Raw genomic sequence first — 17,266 nt, 5'->3', positions numbered from 1 at the left:
TTGTTAATGGGTTGTACTGTACTCAGAGAGTACCAAGGGTCTGCAAGGGTCAGTATTGTGACTGGTCCTGCTCAACAACCTAATCACTGACTTTGATGAGGCAGTAGGAGTTCACTGTCGTTAAGTTTACAGAAGACACAGATGTGAGGAAGCTGCTCAATACAGTCAAGGGCGATGCTGCCACCCAGTGGGACCTAGACAGGCAAGAGGAATGGGCAAATGGAAACTTCATATAACTAAACAAAGTCTGTGTTTTTTTCTTGTGGTCACAATATCTAGATGTGATGTGAGTTTTGAGTAGAGGGGGCTTCCCTATATTAGCTTTTGTTAACAGAGCACAGGATGCTGTTGGCTACCTTTGCTGTAGACTTATGTCCAGCTGACAGGTCTGCCCACATCTCCAAGTCCTTCTCCACAGAGCTGCTCCCCAACCACTTAAGTCCCAGCCTATATCATTACAATAGGCTTTTCCGTTCCACATGCTGCACTTAATTCATCTTGAATGTCACAAAGTTTCCATTAGCCCCTTCTTGCCTGTCTAGGCTCTCCCAGATGGCAGCCTTGCCTTAGAATGTGTTAACTGTTTGCTACAGTTTTGTGCCATCGGTAAATGTGATTAGAATACACTCTGTCACCTCTTCCAGGACATGATCGTGAAAAATGTCAAATGCTTTATGGGTAGTCATACCCTGCATCACTGGCAAATGCAGGAGAAAAAACATCCAAGAAGGAGCTTACTTCATAAGAACTGCCCACATGGGAAATCTTATGGGTTTCTTTGCATTTATGAACTACAACATGTGAAGTACTATTTGGTTGATATTATTTCTTAGTGCGGTAAATCTGACTCCCTTTTTATTCAAGGTACTTCAAGGTGAAAATTGTATAGAAAGACCCAATAATTTCCAAGACAACCCTGCAAATGACCACAAATGCTTACAGCCTCTGGGTGGCTTGTAATCATCATAACATGGAAGTTTATTGTGTTTATTAGCTTTGGGAATATACAGAGAGATGCAAGAGAGTATTTGAGCTCTCTTGCTGACTGGGAAAGAGGAGAATTTTATGTTGAAGGCTAGCAAAATATTTTACAGTATGTCTGGAAACTTCAGACTTGTGAACACCATAAGGGCTTTGCTCTCATACCTAAGGATACATGGGACTGCAAAAAGGAAGGGGTGATAGCTTTGACACAGACAGTTGTTCACTTTCCTTTTCCATGCCATGTGCTTCTCTATTAGCTGGACAGTAGATTAAATGACATTTTCAGGAATTTTTGTGAAAACTGGAAACTAAAAGCCACTTTGTCCGACTCAGTTTGGCTTAGTCTGACATCACTGCCACACTACTGTCTTACCGAATACTACTCCTTGCAACTGGATCTTCTGTTGCCACACTGTGCTATGAGTCCTGTGCCCACCCTGTCTTCTGCACAAAAAGCAATACTTGTTCCTTACTTGACTCATAAAAGTGAAAATAATCTCCTTGCTATTTTGGCATGGGTCTTGGTGTTTAGCAGTAATAGAGGGTTAAAAGGTTCTGCCTGAGACACTTACTTTCTTCAGAGAAAAGGACATCATGAAAGCTTGAGTCAAGTCCTCAAATGCGTGTTATCTCACGTGTACAACAATAATGCTTGATGGTGTTGTTCCTTCCTCTAAGGTTTCAGTTGGTAGAGTGCTTGCCGCCTGCTGGATATGCCATAGATTTACAGTTATATTAATACCAGTTGAAGGGATTTGACTTCATGACACTCAATATTCTTAAATGTTCTCTGAATAGTAATGCCTAATTTTCATGAAAGATAATATCTTCATGGACTCTCTTGGTCAGAGAATGATTTCAGCAAAGCATGTCTGCAGAGGATGACTTTTTCTTTGGTTGATCTGATCGACTATGGAATGCCATCACTTTTGCTACAGCAAGAGGCAAAATTAAGGGGTGTAAAGAGTCAGGTAGGGGTGGCATAACTCAATAGTTACACCAGGAGTTAACCCAAACTCATCAAGTTAAAATCGAGTTAAGCACCATGCTGGGAAGCAAAATTAGAACCACAGGATTAAGTAGGCAGACTTAAGTTAGTCAGACTCGGGGACTTCAGGCAAAATGCTGTGAAGCATCAGGCAGGAAACAAATGCTTGGGCTGCCCTCCAGTCTCCTGGAAAACCACCTTTATTTCCAGGAGAAAAGAAGTGACATGTGCCAGATGTATTTGAGACTCTGCATTAGTAAATTAACAGGGCTGTAACACTCAGGCTGGTGCTGCCTCCTTTAATTGCCTGACATGCATATAGAATGCCAAATGATGTTCTCTAAAGGAAACTGAATGCAGATTATGCTTTGCAGCTATTTGCACTATTGGCTAGCTGGTACCTATCATGCTGAACATCAGGAACTCAGTCCACAAGAGGTGAAGGGGCTGCTACTTGTGTAGTTCAGATGCATGCCAGTGAAAGTCTGCGAAGTTGTGACAGTAGAATAAGCTATTGACCTTTTTCTAGCATCACGTCTTGGACTTGTCATTCTTCTTTCTGAGACCTCATTTACAATAGCTTTTGAATTGGAAATAAGTGTAAAGGAGAGCCATGTGTGCTTTTATAATTTATGCCCTTACAAAGGGACAAAAAAGTACTATTAAAAAAAGTTTTTAAATCCACTGTCAAGCCACATTGGTGTTGTGTAGCAATGGTTCAAACAACCATAATTACTAGAAACACAGGAACAAAGTAAACCAGGAAATAGTCTATGTAACTCTTCATTAGTGAGCATGCTGTCCCCCTTCACACCTCCAAGACTAAAGCAGAAAGGTCCTGGTTTTATTGCAGTATTTGTTAGATTCTATTATTGTATCCATTGCTAGAGGAGGAATGAAGGCAATGCACACTTCTAACAGGTTCTTCGAACACCTTATTTATTCTCTACCTCCACCAACTAACCTTGCTAGGCTGTTGATTGCTGAGCTGTAGAAGGAAGATTTGCTTTGTGAAGTAAAGCATTGGTTTGATTTCAACCTCCATCTGTTTTTTGGTGGGGATGTGTGCTCGTGTCACTCCCCACCCTCCAACTGTTTTCCCCTTATTTGTAATGAAAGTAACATACTGTATGATAAATCTCTTACACTTAGTCCCTGTTCATTTTCTCTGATGGCTTGACCTTCTGTGGATTGAGCATTTGATAGCTTTGTCATCCTACCTATTGGAGCAGAGATAGCCAACTTCCTTATGATCCCCTTGGCTTCACATCATCTTACCTAGCTGTGTATACTATGGTGAACCCACAATCCTTTATTCTTTCTTGAGTGGGAAAAGCATAGTAGAGACAGTATATTATCTGCTACTTTTATTATTACCATAAATTGCCACAGTGTTCACAGACTGCCCTTGGTTTAGTCCTACCATCTGACTGCTTGCATTTCTTATTTTAGGATGGTTTCCACCAGTAATTTTTTGATACTAACATAATCTGGAATCAATGATGGCTAGACTCATATAGACTTTTCTGATGGATTTTAAACAGATCATTTGTCTCTGTGACACACTTTGTTTATCTTTCTTTTGTTCATATGCACAATGTTGGAAAAGCTAATGGTTACATTGAGTTTGTTGTGGAGATAACCAGCTTGTATCATGTCCCTGGAACACCCTTTTCTAGGGCTATAGATACCGACTACAGATTTTCTGTGAGGTTGCATGTTAAGTCCTGCAGGGCAACAAGCATGATATACAGCTGAAGGTTTTCTGGTGGCCATTGGCCTGGTGTGCTTTTATACTACTTGTCCTCCTTCCCTGGAAATACAGGGTAAGTGATGGTGTCACACCTAGGCTCCAGTGCAGACAATCTTTCTTTGGTTATAGCAATAATGACAGATGCTTTTTAAGTAATTGCCTTACCAAAGTTCAATTGGTAGTCAAAGTTGACACAGTCAAAGTTGACACAGAGCATGGGATTTGCTTTTGTGCATTTGGAAAGTCTTCAGATGTTTCTACTGTTCTCAATAAAGACAGTTTATGCTGATTCAGGTTTGCTGAGCAAGCTAGGTTCACCAGTGTGTTCCAGCTGCTTTGCAGTGCTCTGGCAATGCAAACCAGCTGCAGGTCTGGTTTAACTCAAGCCAGGTTTATGACTGTTTCGCATCATTGGAGCAGTGTAAAGTACCTGAAGCATGCCAGCTAATCTGGTCTTTTGGTGAACTGTTATAAATTACTTGTTTTTTCTTCATGTTCTTTACATGTAACTTTATTTATAGTTAAAGCTGGTAGAAACTGAGTAGATTGTACCACTAAAAGGCTGTAAAGTCTGTAAAACTAGAAGTTTTTTTTTTAGCCTAAACTTTTTCTTATCTGAAATAAAAATATCAAATTATGCATTATTCTCTGTTATGGATTTCCTCTAACTTGCAGTTGCTTGTTCTTCTTATAAGACGAAAGCATAATTAGTCTGAAATCTAAAAGAGTTGGCTTTGTAAGTTTCAATTTGCAAATCGTAGGCTCGGCTTTTATTCTAAGTGCGGTAATTTTCCTGTAGTTTACTGAGAATGTGTGCAGTATTTGTGTCATTATTAATATTGTCTATAATTTACCAATGAAAATATTTTGGTCAGTTAAAAAGAGGAAGGAAACCAACTAAGCGTTATTATTATCCTCCCCTGGTCTAGAGTAAAATATATAACTGAAATCGTATTTACCTGCCTTGGATAGCATGATGAGTGTTCAGAACATGCCACAAATATCAAATATTAATCATTCGTTATGTTAGTCCTTGCATAATAACTTTTTTCATAATCCAGCTCTTCCTCTTAGGCTCTTATAGTATTGAACATGTGAAGTGCGTTTTTAAGCAGTATTATACAATAGAAGAACAACAGAAGTATCATTAGAGCTACTCTGATCTACATTTTCCTTACAACTCAGGATTTTTGCTCTTTACCTAGAAATATTTTTTAATAAATAATATGGGGTGATGTTTTTAAGAAAGATTCTTTATGGATAAACATATTGATGTTCAAGTGAGAAACTGTATTCCTCTGATCAGCTGTATATTGTATATTGGAATAAAACATGACAGAATCTGCAAAGTTTTTAGAGACTTCAAGGCAAAGCATCAAAGAATTAATTACTGCCTCATATTAATTAAGATAACAATGCAAAACCCTTCATTAGAAGCATAGGAAAAGTTCTTCCTTGGTCCTTGGAGAGAATATTATATGCAAGCCCTGTTGTGTGGGTTGCAAGGTGTCACTGGAATTTATATGCATTACTTGTCTAATTGCAGTAAATGTAGCATGTCCAGATAGGTTTAAAAGTTGGATGGCTGTTTGTTACTTGCTGGAAATCACTTGAAACCTTGCTACTCAGAGGCAGCTGTTCACAGGTCCTTCACCTCTCCCCAGAGATAGCTGGAAGACTGTTGTTGGACCCTGTCTTTTATGGCAGAAGCAGTAAACATGACAGGTTGTTTGGGAGCCATCTGTTTTAAAATGGTTGCTGCTTTGTATGCAGTAATGAACTTGAGATCAGTTTTCTGTCTGTCTTCATAGTAACAGCCTTGTTTGGTGTCACAACAGGTGGAAGTTGATGGGATGAAACTAAATGTGACCAGCGAGTGGAACCTGGCTTCACCCTTATTGTCTGTCACCATTGATGGTACTCGGAGGATTATACAGGTAAACTCAGCAGCATTTCATTTTTAGAGCTCAGGTAACCAGAAAGCTTTATGTATACAGATAATACTGATATGTGGGGTCTAAACTTGCTGCATCATTAAAATTACATGATGTTGTGTGAGTCACATTGTCTTTCTGCTAGAGCTTCAGCAAACTTGTCTCAAAGCTATTTGACTAGAATTTTCCGTATATATCTGTTAAAGAGAAGTTACTTATTTTAGACATAAATTTACCTCAGTTTCTAGGATGCTGTTAGGAGATACAGTTTCTTTATCACATAAGAAATAACGAATGAATTACTGGGGGGAAAAAGAAAACAAACAGCCTGCCACCAGACACCAACCAAAACTGAAGTGGGGGCCTTCAGTAAGAGAATTCTCTTCCACGTTTTTGGATCAGGTGATTTTTCCACTTAGGCCTCTGCAATTTGAAAATCACAGGACAGTGCATCTCCCATGTAACATTTTTTTTTTATAGGCATTTAATATGATTTGTGGCATGGTTTGAGAAAACAAATATAGAAAGCATCCCAAACTTGGTGGTGCTCTAAGAAAAAAGGACTAAAAAGATTAATATAGTTGTATATTCTTTCCTTGTAACCAGCAATGTGTTGCAAATAACTCCGAAGGGGTGTGCTTTTAACTGCCTCGTAAATTTGCTGAGTGTAATGCCAGTCAGGATTTATATATCTGTTGACAAATGATTGCTCTGTAAATAACTATTTATCCTGGCAACTGTGAAGTGAGAGGAAAAAACCCCAAACTTTTGAAGTTCTTGAAAGTATTTTTCTACATTCAACATTACCTGTTTATTGTATATTTAATAGTGACACAGTAGTCACATTTCTGCTAATTGCAGTGAAATGTGTCTTTTGTTTTGGTTTTATTTTAGTCTTTACTTCTGGTGAATTACTCAAGTAGAAATACTGTTGTTTGCTTTGACTGAGTTTTAAACATTGTAACTTGAAGATAAAATTCTGTTGAAGATTAGTATTGAGTGGAAGTGAAATTTTAATTACATGCCCATGTAAACTCTGTACTGAGGTTTTGTAGATTTTGTCTAAAGTTAACCCCAGCTGCAGGGCTTATACATATCCAAAATAATTTTGTATTTTAAAATGTAGTTTTACATTTTCATACTGGTCCATTTTGGAGTTATTTTATAAAATAGAGTCCTAATTTTGAAGAGGAAACAATACCAATGTATGAATGTGTAAAATTTAGAAGAAAAGCTTTATATTTAGAACAGATAACTGTCAAGAAGGCCTCATTGCAAACTATATCAAAATTATGTGGTTGGATCTTAGACTATAACTAGTAGTAGTAAGACCAGTTAGCTAAAAGTGTAATATTTGAACTGTCACATAAAACTACTTTCAAAATTACTTATTGTGAGATCAGAACATGCTTTCTTCTAGGAGCTGAGCCAGCAGTGGTGTTACTTTTACTCCCTGAGTATGATCAGACTGTATGAAATACCACAGGACCAGCCACAGCAGCAAGGAATGAGCTGGCTGCATGGTCTCTATCCAACAGAATGTAGAATAAGCACATATGTTGCTTCTTCCTCAGATTTTATCTGTAAGTCCTGGCTTTTAGCAAAGAAACACAGTAACTTGAAAAGTTATTAATCTTTTAGTGTATATATGTAAATTTATGGGAACCTTAAACTTGACCTTTGATATCCACTCACTGGAATCTAAATTGGTTTTTTGGTTATGTATTTCTGCAGACTTGCCCCACTGCAAGAACCAAATTAGACAAGTGTATTCCTGTAGGTCAATTTGTCTCCAAAAGCAATTGACCCCTGAGTCTTGAAGTATCTTCTTTCAGCAAGACTTAGCCCTAGAGCCATTTAAGCAACAAATATGGATGAATCGAATAATTCCAGCTGTGCTTTATTAATTTTCAACCAATCTAATTTCTCTTCATAGTTGGTTTCATTCTTCTAAACTTGCTCAACCAAATACAGTCTTTGTGAACATTGGATTTCTTTGAAGGTTTGATTTATGCACCTTTGGCTCAATCCTGCAGCCTGGCCCCAGTCCAGCAAAGCACTTAAGCATGGAAGCAGGAAATAAATAATTTTTAAATGTTTTGGTTTAAAATGTATTTATGTAAATTACAGTCTAGACATTCAAATTGTTGCATATCTGTCACACATTAAAAAATAAGTAATTAAGCATGGTCATGTATTTCCACTCCTTTGGTGAAGGCTCAATGTGTAATAGAGCAAAGCAGAGCAACAACTCTGCCGCAGCATTAAGAAGGCCTGCGAGCTTAAAAGGTAGGTTTTCTAAGACTGTTTCTAGAGTAGAGGACCCATGAATACATCTGACTGCCTGAGGAATGGAATATGCCCTGGTCACAGTCTGTCTAGGGCATATCAGGGCACAACTAGGATCTGCAGCAATCCCTTTCCTCCTGCTTTTGTATCCTTTGTGAGGAAGCCCATCTGCGTGAAGCAGATGGGCGCTGCGGAGTGCCTGGCCAGGTCCCCAGATGAGAGAGGGACTAGAACCCTGGGGGATACTGCAGGTCTATTTGGCTGCAGCAGAAGGGCTTTGCAATCTTTGTGCTGCTTTGGATTACTGTGTAGTTCTTTACAGTGAGATTGGTAAAATAATGGAACAGGTTGCCGAGGGATGTGGTTGAGGCCCCATCCCTGGAGACATTCAAGATCAGACTTGATGTGTCCCTGGACAGCATGATCTAGGTGGAGGTGTCCTTGCTCCTCTGCAGGGGGGTTGGACAAGATGATCTTTGAGGGTCCCTTCCAACACCATGCAATCTGTCAATCTGTGAAATCCATAGGGTGCTATACAGTGTGATGAAGTGATGAAAACTTGAGAAAATCTGAGCAAGAAATTTCTGAGATAGAGTCTCCAGGGATGAGGATGTGGGCAGACCCCACAGGACTTCTTGAAATACAGATTCCATCATATTGGTGTTATTTTTCTATTGTTGTTATTTTTCGTAGTTCTTTGGCTAATCCCAGTTTTTCATCATTTTCTCCACTTATGAGTCAACTCTACCTCTCATTTGGAGAGGCTTAATTTAATGAATTGTGAAGCATATTTACCAACCAAAGGAAATTTCTGTGTGCAGAAACGCTTTGCCCAAATGGTTTCCCCTGCCTGTTTCCAAAGATGTTACTGAAAGGATATATTTAAAATACATTTATATATACATTTATATATAAAACACATACTGACTTTCAGGAAATATTTTTAGCAAAAATAAACAAATAGAGGAGGTGCATAATGATTCCTGTGAGGAGTGGCAAAGGGGAGGTTGGTTGAGTTGTGGAAAAAAACTGTTAGAGCTCCAGCAGGAGCTGGAAGGGAGAATGGTGGTTTGGAATGGTGTCCTGGAAAGTAATGACAGTTAGAAGAAAGACATCAGACATATTTTGGGACAATGGGGTTATCTGTCTGCCAGTAGCTGGATTTCAGTGAGCCCTGTTGTCATCCAATGACCATGCCCTGTGCATACAGAATCATAAAATTGCTTCAGTTGGAAAAGACCATTAGGATCATCAAGTCCAGCCATTATCTAACTCTGTGAAATCTGGTGCTAAGCCATGTCCCTTAGCGTCATATCTATGCATGTTTTAACCACCTCTAGGGATAATGAGTTAGCTACCTCCCCAAAGAGCCTATTCTGAAGTTTGGTAACCCTTCAAGTACAAAAGTTTCTTCTAATATCAAATCTAGACCTCCCTTGGTGCAACTGGAGACCTATCTTGTCCTATCACTTGTTACTAGGGAGAAGAGACTAACACCCACCTCACTACAACCTCCTTTCAGGTAGTTGTAGAGAACAATAAGGTTTCCCCTCAGCCTCCTTTTCTCCAGACTTCACTTCCCTCAGCTGTTCCTCATAAGACCTGTTTTCCAGATGCTGTACCAGCTTTCTTGCCTTTCTCTGGACACACTCCAGGACCTCAATGTCCTTCATGTAGTGAGGACCCCAAAAGCAAACACAGTACTCGAGGTGTGGCTTCACCAGTGCCAAGTACAGGGGCACCATCACTTCTCTACTCCTACTGGTTACGCTATTCCAGATACAGGCAGGACGTGGTACCTGAGTACACTTCTGGCTCATGGTTGGCTGTCAACCAGCACACGCAGGTCCTTCTCTACTGGGCAGATTTCCAGCCGCTCTTCCCCAGGCCTGTAGCATTGCATGGTCTTGTTGTGACCCAAGTGCAAGACCTGGCACTTGGTCTTGTCAAATCTCATACAATTGGTCTAGTCAAGCCAACCAGGTCCTTCTGCAGAGGTTTTCTACACTCAAGCAGATCAACACTGCCTCCCAGCTTAGTGTCATCTGCAAACTGACTGAGGGTACACTCAATCTTCTATACCAGATCATTGATAAAGATACTGTAGGGAACTGGCCTCAGTACTGAGCCCTGGGGAACACCACGTGTAAGCAGCCACCAACTGGATTTAACTCCATTCACCACCACTCTTTGGGCCTGGCCATCCTGTCAGGTTTTTACTGAGTGAAGCATCTATAAATATATTAATAGCAAGAGGAAGGGCAAGGACAACCTCCACTCCTTGGTTGACATGGAGGGAAATGTTGTATCAAAGGATGAGGAAAAGGCAGAGATACTTAACACCTTCTTTGCCTCAATTTTTACTAGAAGGACAGAACGTCTTCCTGACAACTGGCCTGCAGAGCTGGCAGAAGGAGTCAGGGAGCTGCACAGTTTCCCTATGTTCCATGAGGAGGTGGTTGGAACTCTCCTCAGCAGCTTGGATCCCCACAAGTCCATGGGAACAGATGGGATCCATCCTAGGGTGCTGAGAGAGCTGGCAGATGAGCTGGCCAAGCCACTATCCATCATTTTCCAGCAGTCCTGGTTCACTGGAGAGGTCCCAGAAGACTGAAAGCTGGCCAATGTTGTGCCCATCCACAAGAAGGGCCGGTTGGATGAACCAGGGAATTATAGGACTGTCAGCCTGACCTCAGTGCCAGGCAAGATCATGGAACAGGTCATCTTGAGTGGAATCACACAGCACTTACAGGATGGCCAAGGGATCAGGCTCAGCCAGCATGGATTCAGGAAGGGCAGGTCCTGCCTCACCAACCTGATCTCCTTCTATGATCAGGTGACCTGCCTGGTGGATGTGGGGAGGCCTGTGGATGTAGTCTACCTGGACCTCAGCAAGGCCTTTGACACCGTCTGCCATAACAAACTCCTGGCCAAGCTGTCAGCCCATAGCTTGGATGGGAGCACACTGCATTGGGTTAGGAAGTGGCTGGAGGGCCGAGCCCAGAGAGTGGTGGTGAAAGGTGCCACATCCAGCTGGTGGCCAGTCACTAGTGGTGTGCCCCAAGGATCAGTGCTGGGCCCTGTGCTCTTTAACATCTTTATTGATGATCTGGATGAGGGCATTGAGTCCATCATCAGTAAATTTGCTGACGACACCAAGCTGGGGGCAGGAGTTGACCTGCTGGAGGGTAGGAGAGGCTCTGCAGAGGGACCTCGACAGGCTGGACAGATGGGCAGAGTCCAATGGCATGAGATTTAACACATCCAAGTGCCGGGTTCTGCACATTGGCCACAACAACCCCATGCAGTGCTACAGGCTGGGTTCAGAGTGGCTGGAGAGCAGCCAGGCAGAGAGGGACCTGGGGGTACTGGTTGATGGTAGGCTAAACATGAGCCTGCAGTGTGCCCAGGCAGCCAAGAGGGCCAATGGCATCCTGGCCTGCATCAGGAACAGTGTGGCCAGCAGGAGCAAGGAGGTCATTCTGCCCCTGTACACTGCACTGGTTAGGCCACACCTCGCGTACTGTGTCCAGTTCTGGGCCCCTCAGTTTAGGAAGGATGTTGACTTGCTGGAACGAGTCCAGAGAAGGGCAACAAAGTTGGTGAGGGGTTTGGAGCACAAGCCCTATGAGGAGAGACTGAGGGAGCTGGGCTTGCGCCAGGGGAGGTTCAGGTTGGATATTAGGAAGAAGTTCTATACAGAGGGAGTGATTGCCCATTGGAATGGTCTGCCCAAGGAGGTGGTGGAGTTGCCGTCATTGGAGGTGTTCCAGAGGAGACTTGATGGGGTGCTTGGTGCCATGGGTTAGTTGTTTAGGTGGGTTGGATTGGTTGATGGGTTGGAAGCGATGATATTGAAGGTCTCTTCCAACCTGGTTTGGTTTATTCTATTCTAAAAAATAAAGGTTTATCCACCCATCCAAGCCATGAGTAGCCAGTTTCTCCAGGACAGTGCTGTGGGAGGCAATGTCAAATGCTTTACTCTAGTCAAGGTAGAGGATATCCACAGCCTTTCCCTTATCCACAGAGTGGGTCACCCTGTAGAGGATCAGGTTCATCAGGCAGGACCTGTCCTTCATGAACCAAATCTGACTGGGTCTGATCGCCTGGTTGACCTGCATATGCTGTATAGTGGCACACAAAATTGTCTGCTCCATGACCTTCCCTGGTACCGAGGCCAGATCGGCAGGGTTGTAGTTCCCTGGATTCTTCTTCCAGCCCTTTTTGTAGATGGGCATTAAATTTGTCAACCTCCAGTCAAATGTGACCTCCCCAGTTAGGCAGGACTGCTGATAAATGACAGGAAATGACTTGGTGTGTACTTACACCAGCATCAGTGTATGCTGTCTGGCTCCATAGACTTGTGCATGTCTAACTGGTGCAGCAGGACACTAACAGTCTCCTCTGGGATTATGGGGTCTTTATTCTGCTCCCCATCACTGTCTTTCATCTCAGAGGGCTGGGTATGCAGCAAACAACTAGTTCTGCTACTACAAAGATACTGAGTACCTCAGCCTTTTCCTCATGCTTGACTGCTATGTTGCCCCCTGCATCCAATGAAGTACAGAGATTCTCCTGTCTTCCTTTTGCTGCTAATCTATTTGTAGAAGCAATTTTTTTTGCCTTTAACAACTGAAGTGAGATTAATTTCTACTTGAGCCTTGGTCCTGCATAGCATCACAATTTTGTAGTTCTCCTGAGTGGCCTGTCCCTTTTTCCAAAGTCCATAAGCTCTCCTTTTTCACCTGAGATGCAATCAAATCTCTTTTTCAGCCAGGCCAGCCTTCCTTCCTGCTGACTCATCTTTTGGCACAGGAGGTTGGCCTGCTCCTGTGCCTTTTAAGAATTCTTTCTTGAAATATGTCCAGCCGTTTTGGACTCCAAGGTCATCGGGCCTGTCTCCAAAGGAACACTGTTGACCAGCCTCCCAGACAGGCCAGAGTCTTCCTGCTGGAAGTCTAAGATGGCAGTTCTGCTGATCCCCCTCTTCTCCAGCAATCAAGAACTCTTACAGCCTCCAATTCTCACAAGTCCTTCTCTGTTACAAACAGCAGGTCTAGCTACCCTAGTTGGTTCTGTCAACAGCTATGCCCAGAAATTATCTTCCACACACTCTAGGAACCTCCAGGACTGCTCCCTCTCTGCTGTGTTGTATTTCTAGCAGACATCAGGAAAGCTAGCAATCTTGAGACTTTTCCCACATGACTAAGAATATTTCATCTATCTTTTCATCCTGGTTGTGTGGTCTATAACAAATTCCCAGCAGGATATCTGCCTTGACGGCCTTCTCCTTGATTCTTACCCACAAACACCCAACCCTATTGTCACCATCATTAAGCTTGACAATCAAAACACTTCTGCCATACAAGGGCCACCCCACTACATGTCCTGCCTTGCCTAACCCTTCTGAAGAGTTTGTAGCCATTGATTGTGGCACTCCAGTTGTGTGAGACATCCTACCATGTTTCTGTAATGCCCGTTATATCCTGCTTCTCATGATGCACAATGGCTTCCAGCTCCTCCTGTTTAATTTCCCGTGCTGTGTGCATTAATGTAAATGCACTTCAGTTGAGCTAATGGTCCCACCATGTTTATGCAGGGAGAAGTCCTAATTCATGCAATCATAGAATGGTTTGGGGTGGAAGACACCTTTAAAGGTCATCTAGTCCAACCCCCGTGCACTAAGCAGACACATTTTTAACTACATTAGGGATTCCTACTTGATTGTTCTCAGATGCAGCGGTGGTTGCTAATCCATCAGTAAGTCTTGCATCTTTGTTGCTACTTGGATCTCCATTCCCTGCCTCCACTGAACAGAAGACCAACAGACCTCACTAGCACAGCATCCTTCAAATATTGGTGTGCTGCCCTCAGGCTTATTTCTAGCAAGCCCAGTTTTGTGACCTTTTCCCTTCAAACATAGTTTATGAATTGGGGAGTGAGTGGGAGGAGAGAAAGGAGGAATAAGCTGCCTTTTTCATGGAGCTGAACATCTCTTTTTTTGAATGAATCAGAATCTAAGGGAACCTCAAGATAAACCAAATTACTCCATTAAGTACAGCAGTTGCATGTAGGAGTTCCTCAAACCCTCTTTGCTTTGGCACTATTGCCAGCACTATTGCCCCTTTGACAGTGTTGAGCAAAGCCTTCGACACTGTCCCTCACCACATCCTGGTCTCCAAACTGGTGACACATGGGTTTGATGGGTGGACCACTAGATGGATAAGGAACTGGCTTGATGGCCGCACCCAAAGAGTGGCTGTCAATGGCTCCATGTCCCAGTGGAGGCCAGTGACAAGCAGAGTCCCTCAGGGATCAGTCCTGGGACCTGTCTTGTTCAACATCTTTGTGGGTGATATGGACGGTGGCATTGAGTGCACCCTCAGCAAATTTGCTGATGACACCAAGCTGTGTGGTGCAGCAGACACGCTGGAGGGAAGGGAGGCCATGCAGAGGGACCTTGACAGGCTGGAGAGGTGGGCACAAGCCAACCTCAGGAGGTTCAATATGAGCAAGTGCAGGGTCCTGCATCTGGGTCGAGGCAATCCCAGGCACAAACATAGGCTGGGCAGTGACTGGCTGGAAAGCAGCCCTGAGGAAAGAGACTTGGGGGTGCTGGTGGACAAAAAACTCAACATGAGCTCTCAGTGTGCGCTTGCAGCCTGGAAAGCCGATCAGATCCTGGGCTGCATGAGGAGAAGTGTGGCCAGCAGGTCGAGGGAGGTGATCCTCCCCCTCTACTCAGCTCTGGTGAGACCCCACCTGGAGTACTGTGTCCAGTTCTGGAGCCCCTATTACAAGAGGGATATGGATGTGCTGGAATGTGTCCAGAGAAGGGCCATGAGGATGATCAGAGGGCTGGAGCACCTCTCCTATGAGGACAGACTGAAGGAGTTGGGGCTGTTCAGTCTGCAGAAGAGAAGGCTCTGAGGTGACCTAATTGTGGCCTTCCAGTATCTGAAGGGGGCCTACAGGAAGGCTGGGGAAGGACTTCTCAGGATCTCAGGTAGTGATAGGACTAGGGGGAATGGAATGAAGCTGGAGGTGGGGAGATTCAGGCTGGATGTGAGGAGGAAGTTCTTCACAGTGAGAGTGGTGAAGCCCTGGAATGTGTTGTCCAGGGAGGTGGTTGAGGCCCCATCCCTGGAGGTGTTTAAGAGCAGGCTGGATGAGGCTCTGGCCAGCCTGATCTAGTGTGGGGTGTCCCTGTGCATGGCAGGGGGTTTGGAACTAGATGATCCTTGTGGTCCCTTCCAACCCTGACTGATAGTATGATACTATTTGTGTTTAGGTGAGTTCTCAAAAACCATTCAAATTCTGATGCTGCTCTATGTCAACGCTACATGGAAAATCTTAAAACTCCTTAGTGCTGTTTAATGCTGTTTTTATTGATCCCATCAGTAAACACTCAACTCATTCTTATATGCCATTTATTTGCAGACAATTCCCTATAGTGAAATGATTCTGAGACAAAATATCACCATCTTTTGCCAAGACTTTTGCACCTCTTTTTTGCATCATATACACCCAGCCTGTTTTCAGCTGTGGGCATATTTTCAGCCCACACTGGTTTCACAGCTCTGCCAACTTGCTTTAATAAAACCTCTCACAGTCTAAAGGTAGTGTAGGCATTCTGCCTGGATCCTGGAAAACTCTTGGTGGCTTTTGGCAGCTTCAGCAAAGCAATTTCACAATCTCAGTGGTGATGCCTTCTATTTGTATTTCCTGGCTTTCAGAGGATTGGTCTCTGCTGGACAGAAGCTCTGTAGACAGAACTCAGTTGGACAAGGTCCTGAGCAGCTCAATAGTACTTTGATATTAGCCTTGCTTTGAACAGGGAACATGATTGCCTGATTTCTAGAGATCGCTCCCAGCCTAACTGTTCTGGGACTCTGTTGGACATCCCAAGCTCTACAGTAAAAAGGTTTTTACCAGTCTCAGCAAGATGTAACTAAGAATGCGATGGATTCGCTAAACAAGAACATGATCCTGTAAAGCTGAAACCATCAGTCTCAGGTTTCAAATGTTTCTGTGAAGGAAATATATGAAGATTTACCAGTGGATTTTTCTCTACTTATAGTGTTACAGGGAATTTAGTGATGGCATCACTACTATTTTTCAAATTTTATTTATTGTATCAACAATTGCAGCAGGAAGAGTATATCCTACATCCTGGGATATGATAAATTTAAGTGCTTTTCAGATACAATGTTTCTTTTGATTATTGTTTTGGTCTCTAATAACAAAAAAGGCAAAAAAAAAATGTTGTAGGTTATGAAGCCTTTGTTCCTGGGAAATATCTGACATTCTGGGAAATGTCTGACAGGATAACAAAGCCTGTGCCCAAGTATTCATTTCCTTCAACCCCATGGAGATATTTTTTTTTTAACACATATATATATATATTCTTATTACTTTTTTAAATGACCCTTCTTTGGTTACCGTTTTGAGATCTCAGATGTAATCTGTGATAATGATATACAGGTTTCACATCTAAAGTACAATGACTTCATTTTCTTAAACCATGACAATGATTTTGGGAAGCTTTAGTGAGCAGTGTGCATGAAGACTCCTCAAGAGTCTGTTCTTCAGTGCTGTGCAATTACTGTACACACTCTGCTGTTGTCATTTACCCATGATTTCAGAATTATTTTTGCTAGGTTGTCTTTATAAGAGGGACACATAATCATTTGCAAATAGGGACAGACATTTGGATATACTACATTCAAAGAGCTATACTGTTGGGTAAAGAATAGCCAGAGGGCTAGCACCAGCACTAGATTCCTGATGGTCCATATAGATTAATTGGTAGCTCGCTCTCTGGCTGAGTTTCAGCCTGTTCCAGTTATGACTGCCCTAAACAAATCTGGTACAGATTTCTGGCATGCTGTATAGACCGAAGTAGCGGGAGTAAGATAGCCATTGCCCTTTGGCTTTAGGAATAGTCATGAGCCCATTACTCACCTTTATTTAGCAGTATAGAAACACAAGCTGCCCACGTTTTCTTGTTTGCTCATCCAGCCACAGTAACCAGAGGAAATAGAGCGCAGCCTTGAAACTCCAAAAATGATGAGTGGATATGATACAGAGAAATTTATCTTTATCACCTCATTTGACACTCTCTTAGCATTTGGGATAAGCACAAACAAGGTCTTAAATATCCAAAGTGAAAGACAAGTACAGAAGCTGGTAGCATGCAATGTAGTATGCTTTGCTGTGTGTCAAGCTTGTAATTTTTTTTTTAAGTATTAATGTGTTAGTCAGGGAACTCTTGTTGCTGTTAGTTCTTTCCCAGCAGTTCCACAAAGAGAATGATTT

General features: G+C 42.6%; 1 protein-coding gene across 1 annotated transcript in view; it reads left to right on the top strand.

The window, feature by feature from the left end:
• Window positions 1-17,266, top strand: part of PCCA (propionyl-CoA carboxylase subunit alpha) — a 337,899-nt gene that overhangs the window by 249,227 nt on the left and 71,406 nt on the right. The window contains exon 20 of the mRNA XM_068163688.1: window positions 5,564-5,662. Within this exon, the coding sequence (XP_068019789.1) occupies window positions 5,564-5,662 (99 nt within the window). The remainder of the gene's footprint in view (window positions 1-5,563; window positions 5,663-17,266) is intronic.

The sequence above is a fragment of the Melanerpes formicivorus genome, unplaced genomic scaffold (genome assembly GCF_026170545.1).
Source record: "Melanerpes formicivorus ecotype bairdi unplaced genomic scaffold, bMelFor1.0.p_v2 SCAF_1, whole genome shotgun sequence".
In the NCBI taxonomy this organism is placed as follows: Eukaryota; Metazoa; Chordata; class Aves; order Piciformes; family Picidae; genus Melanerpes; species Melanerpes formicivorus.
Note: the sequence above shows the minus strand (reverse complement) of the source record. Positions and strands in the feature narration are given on the sequence as shown.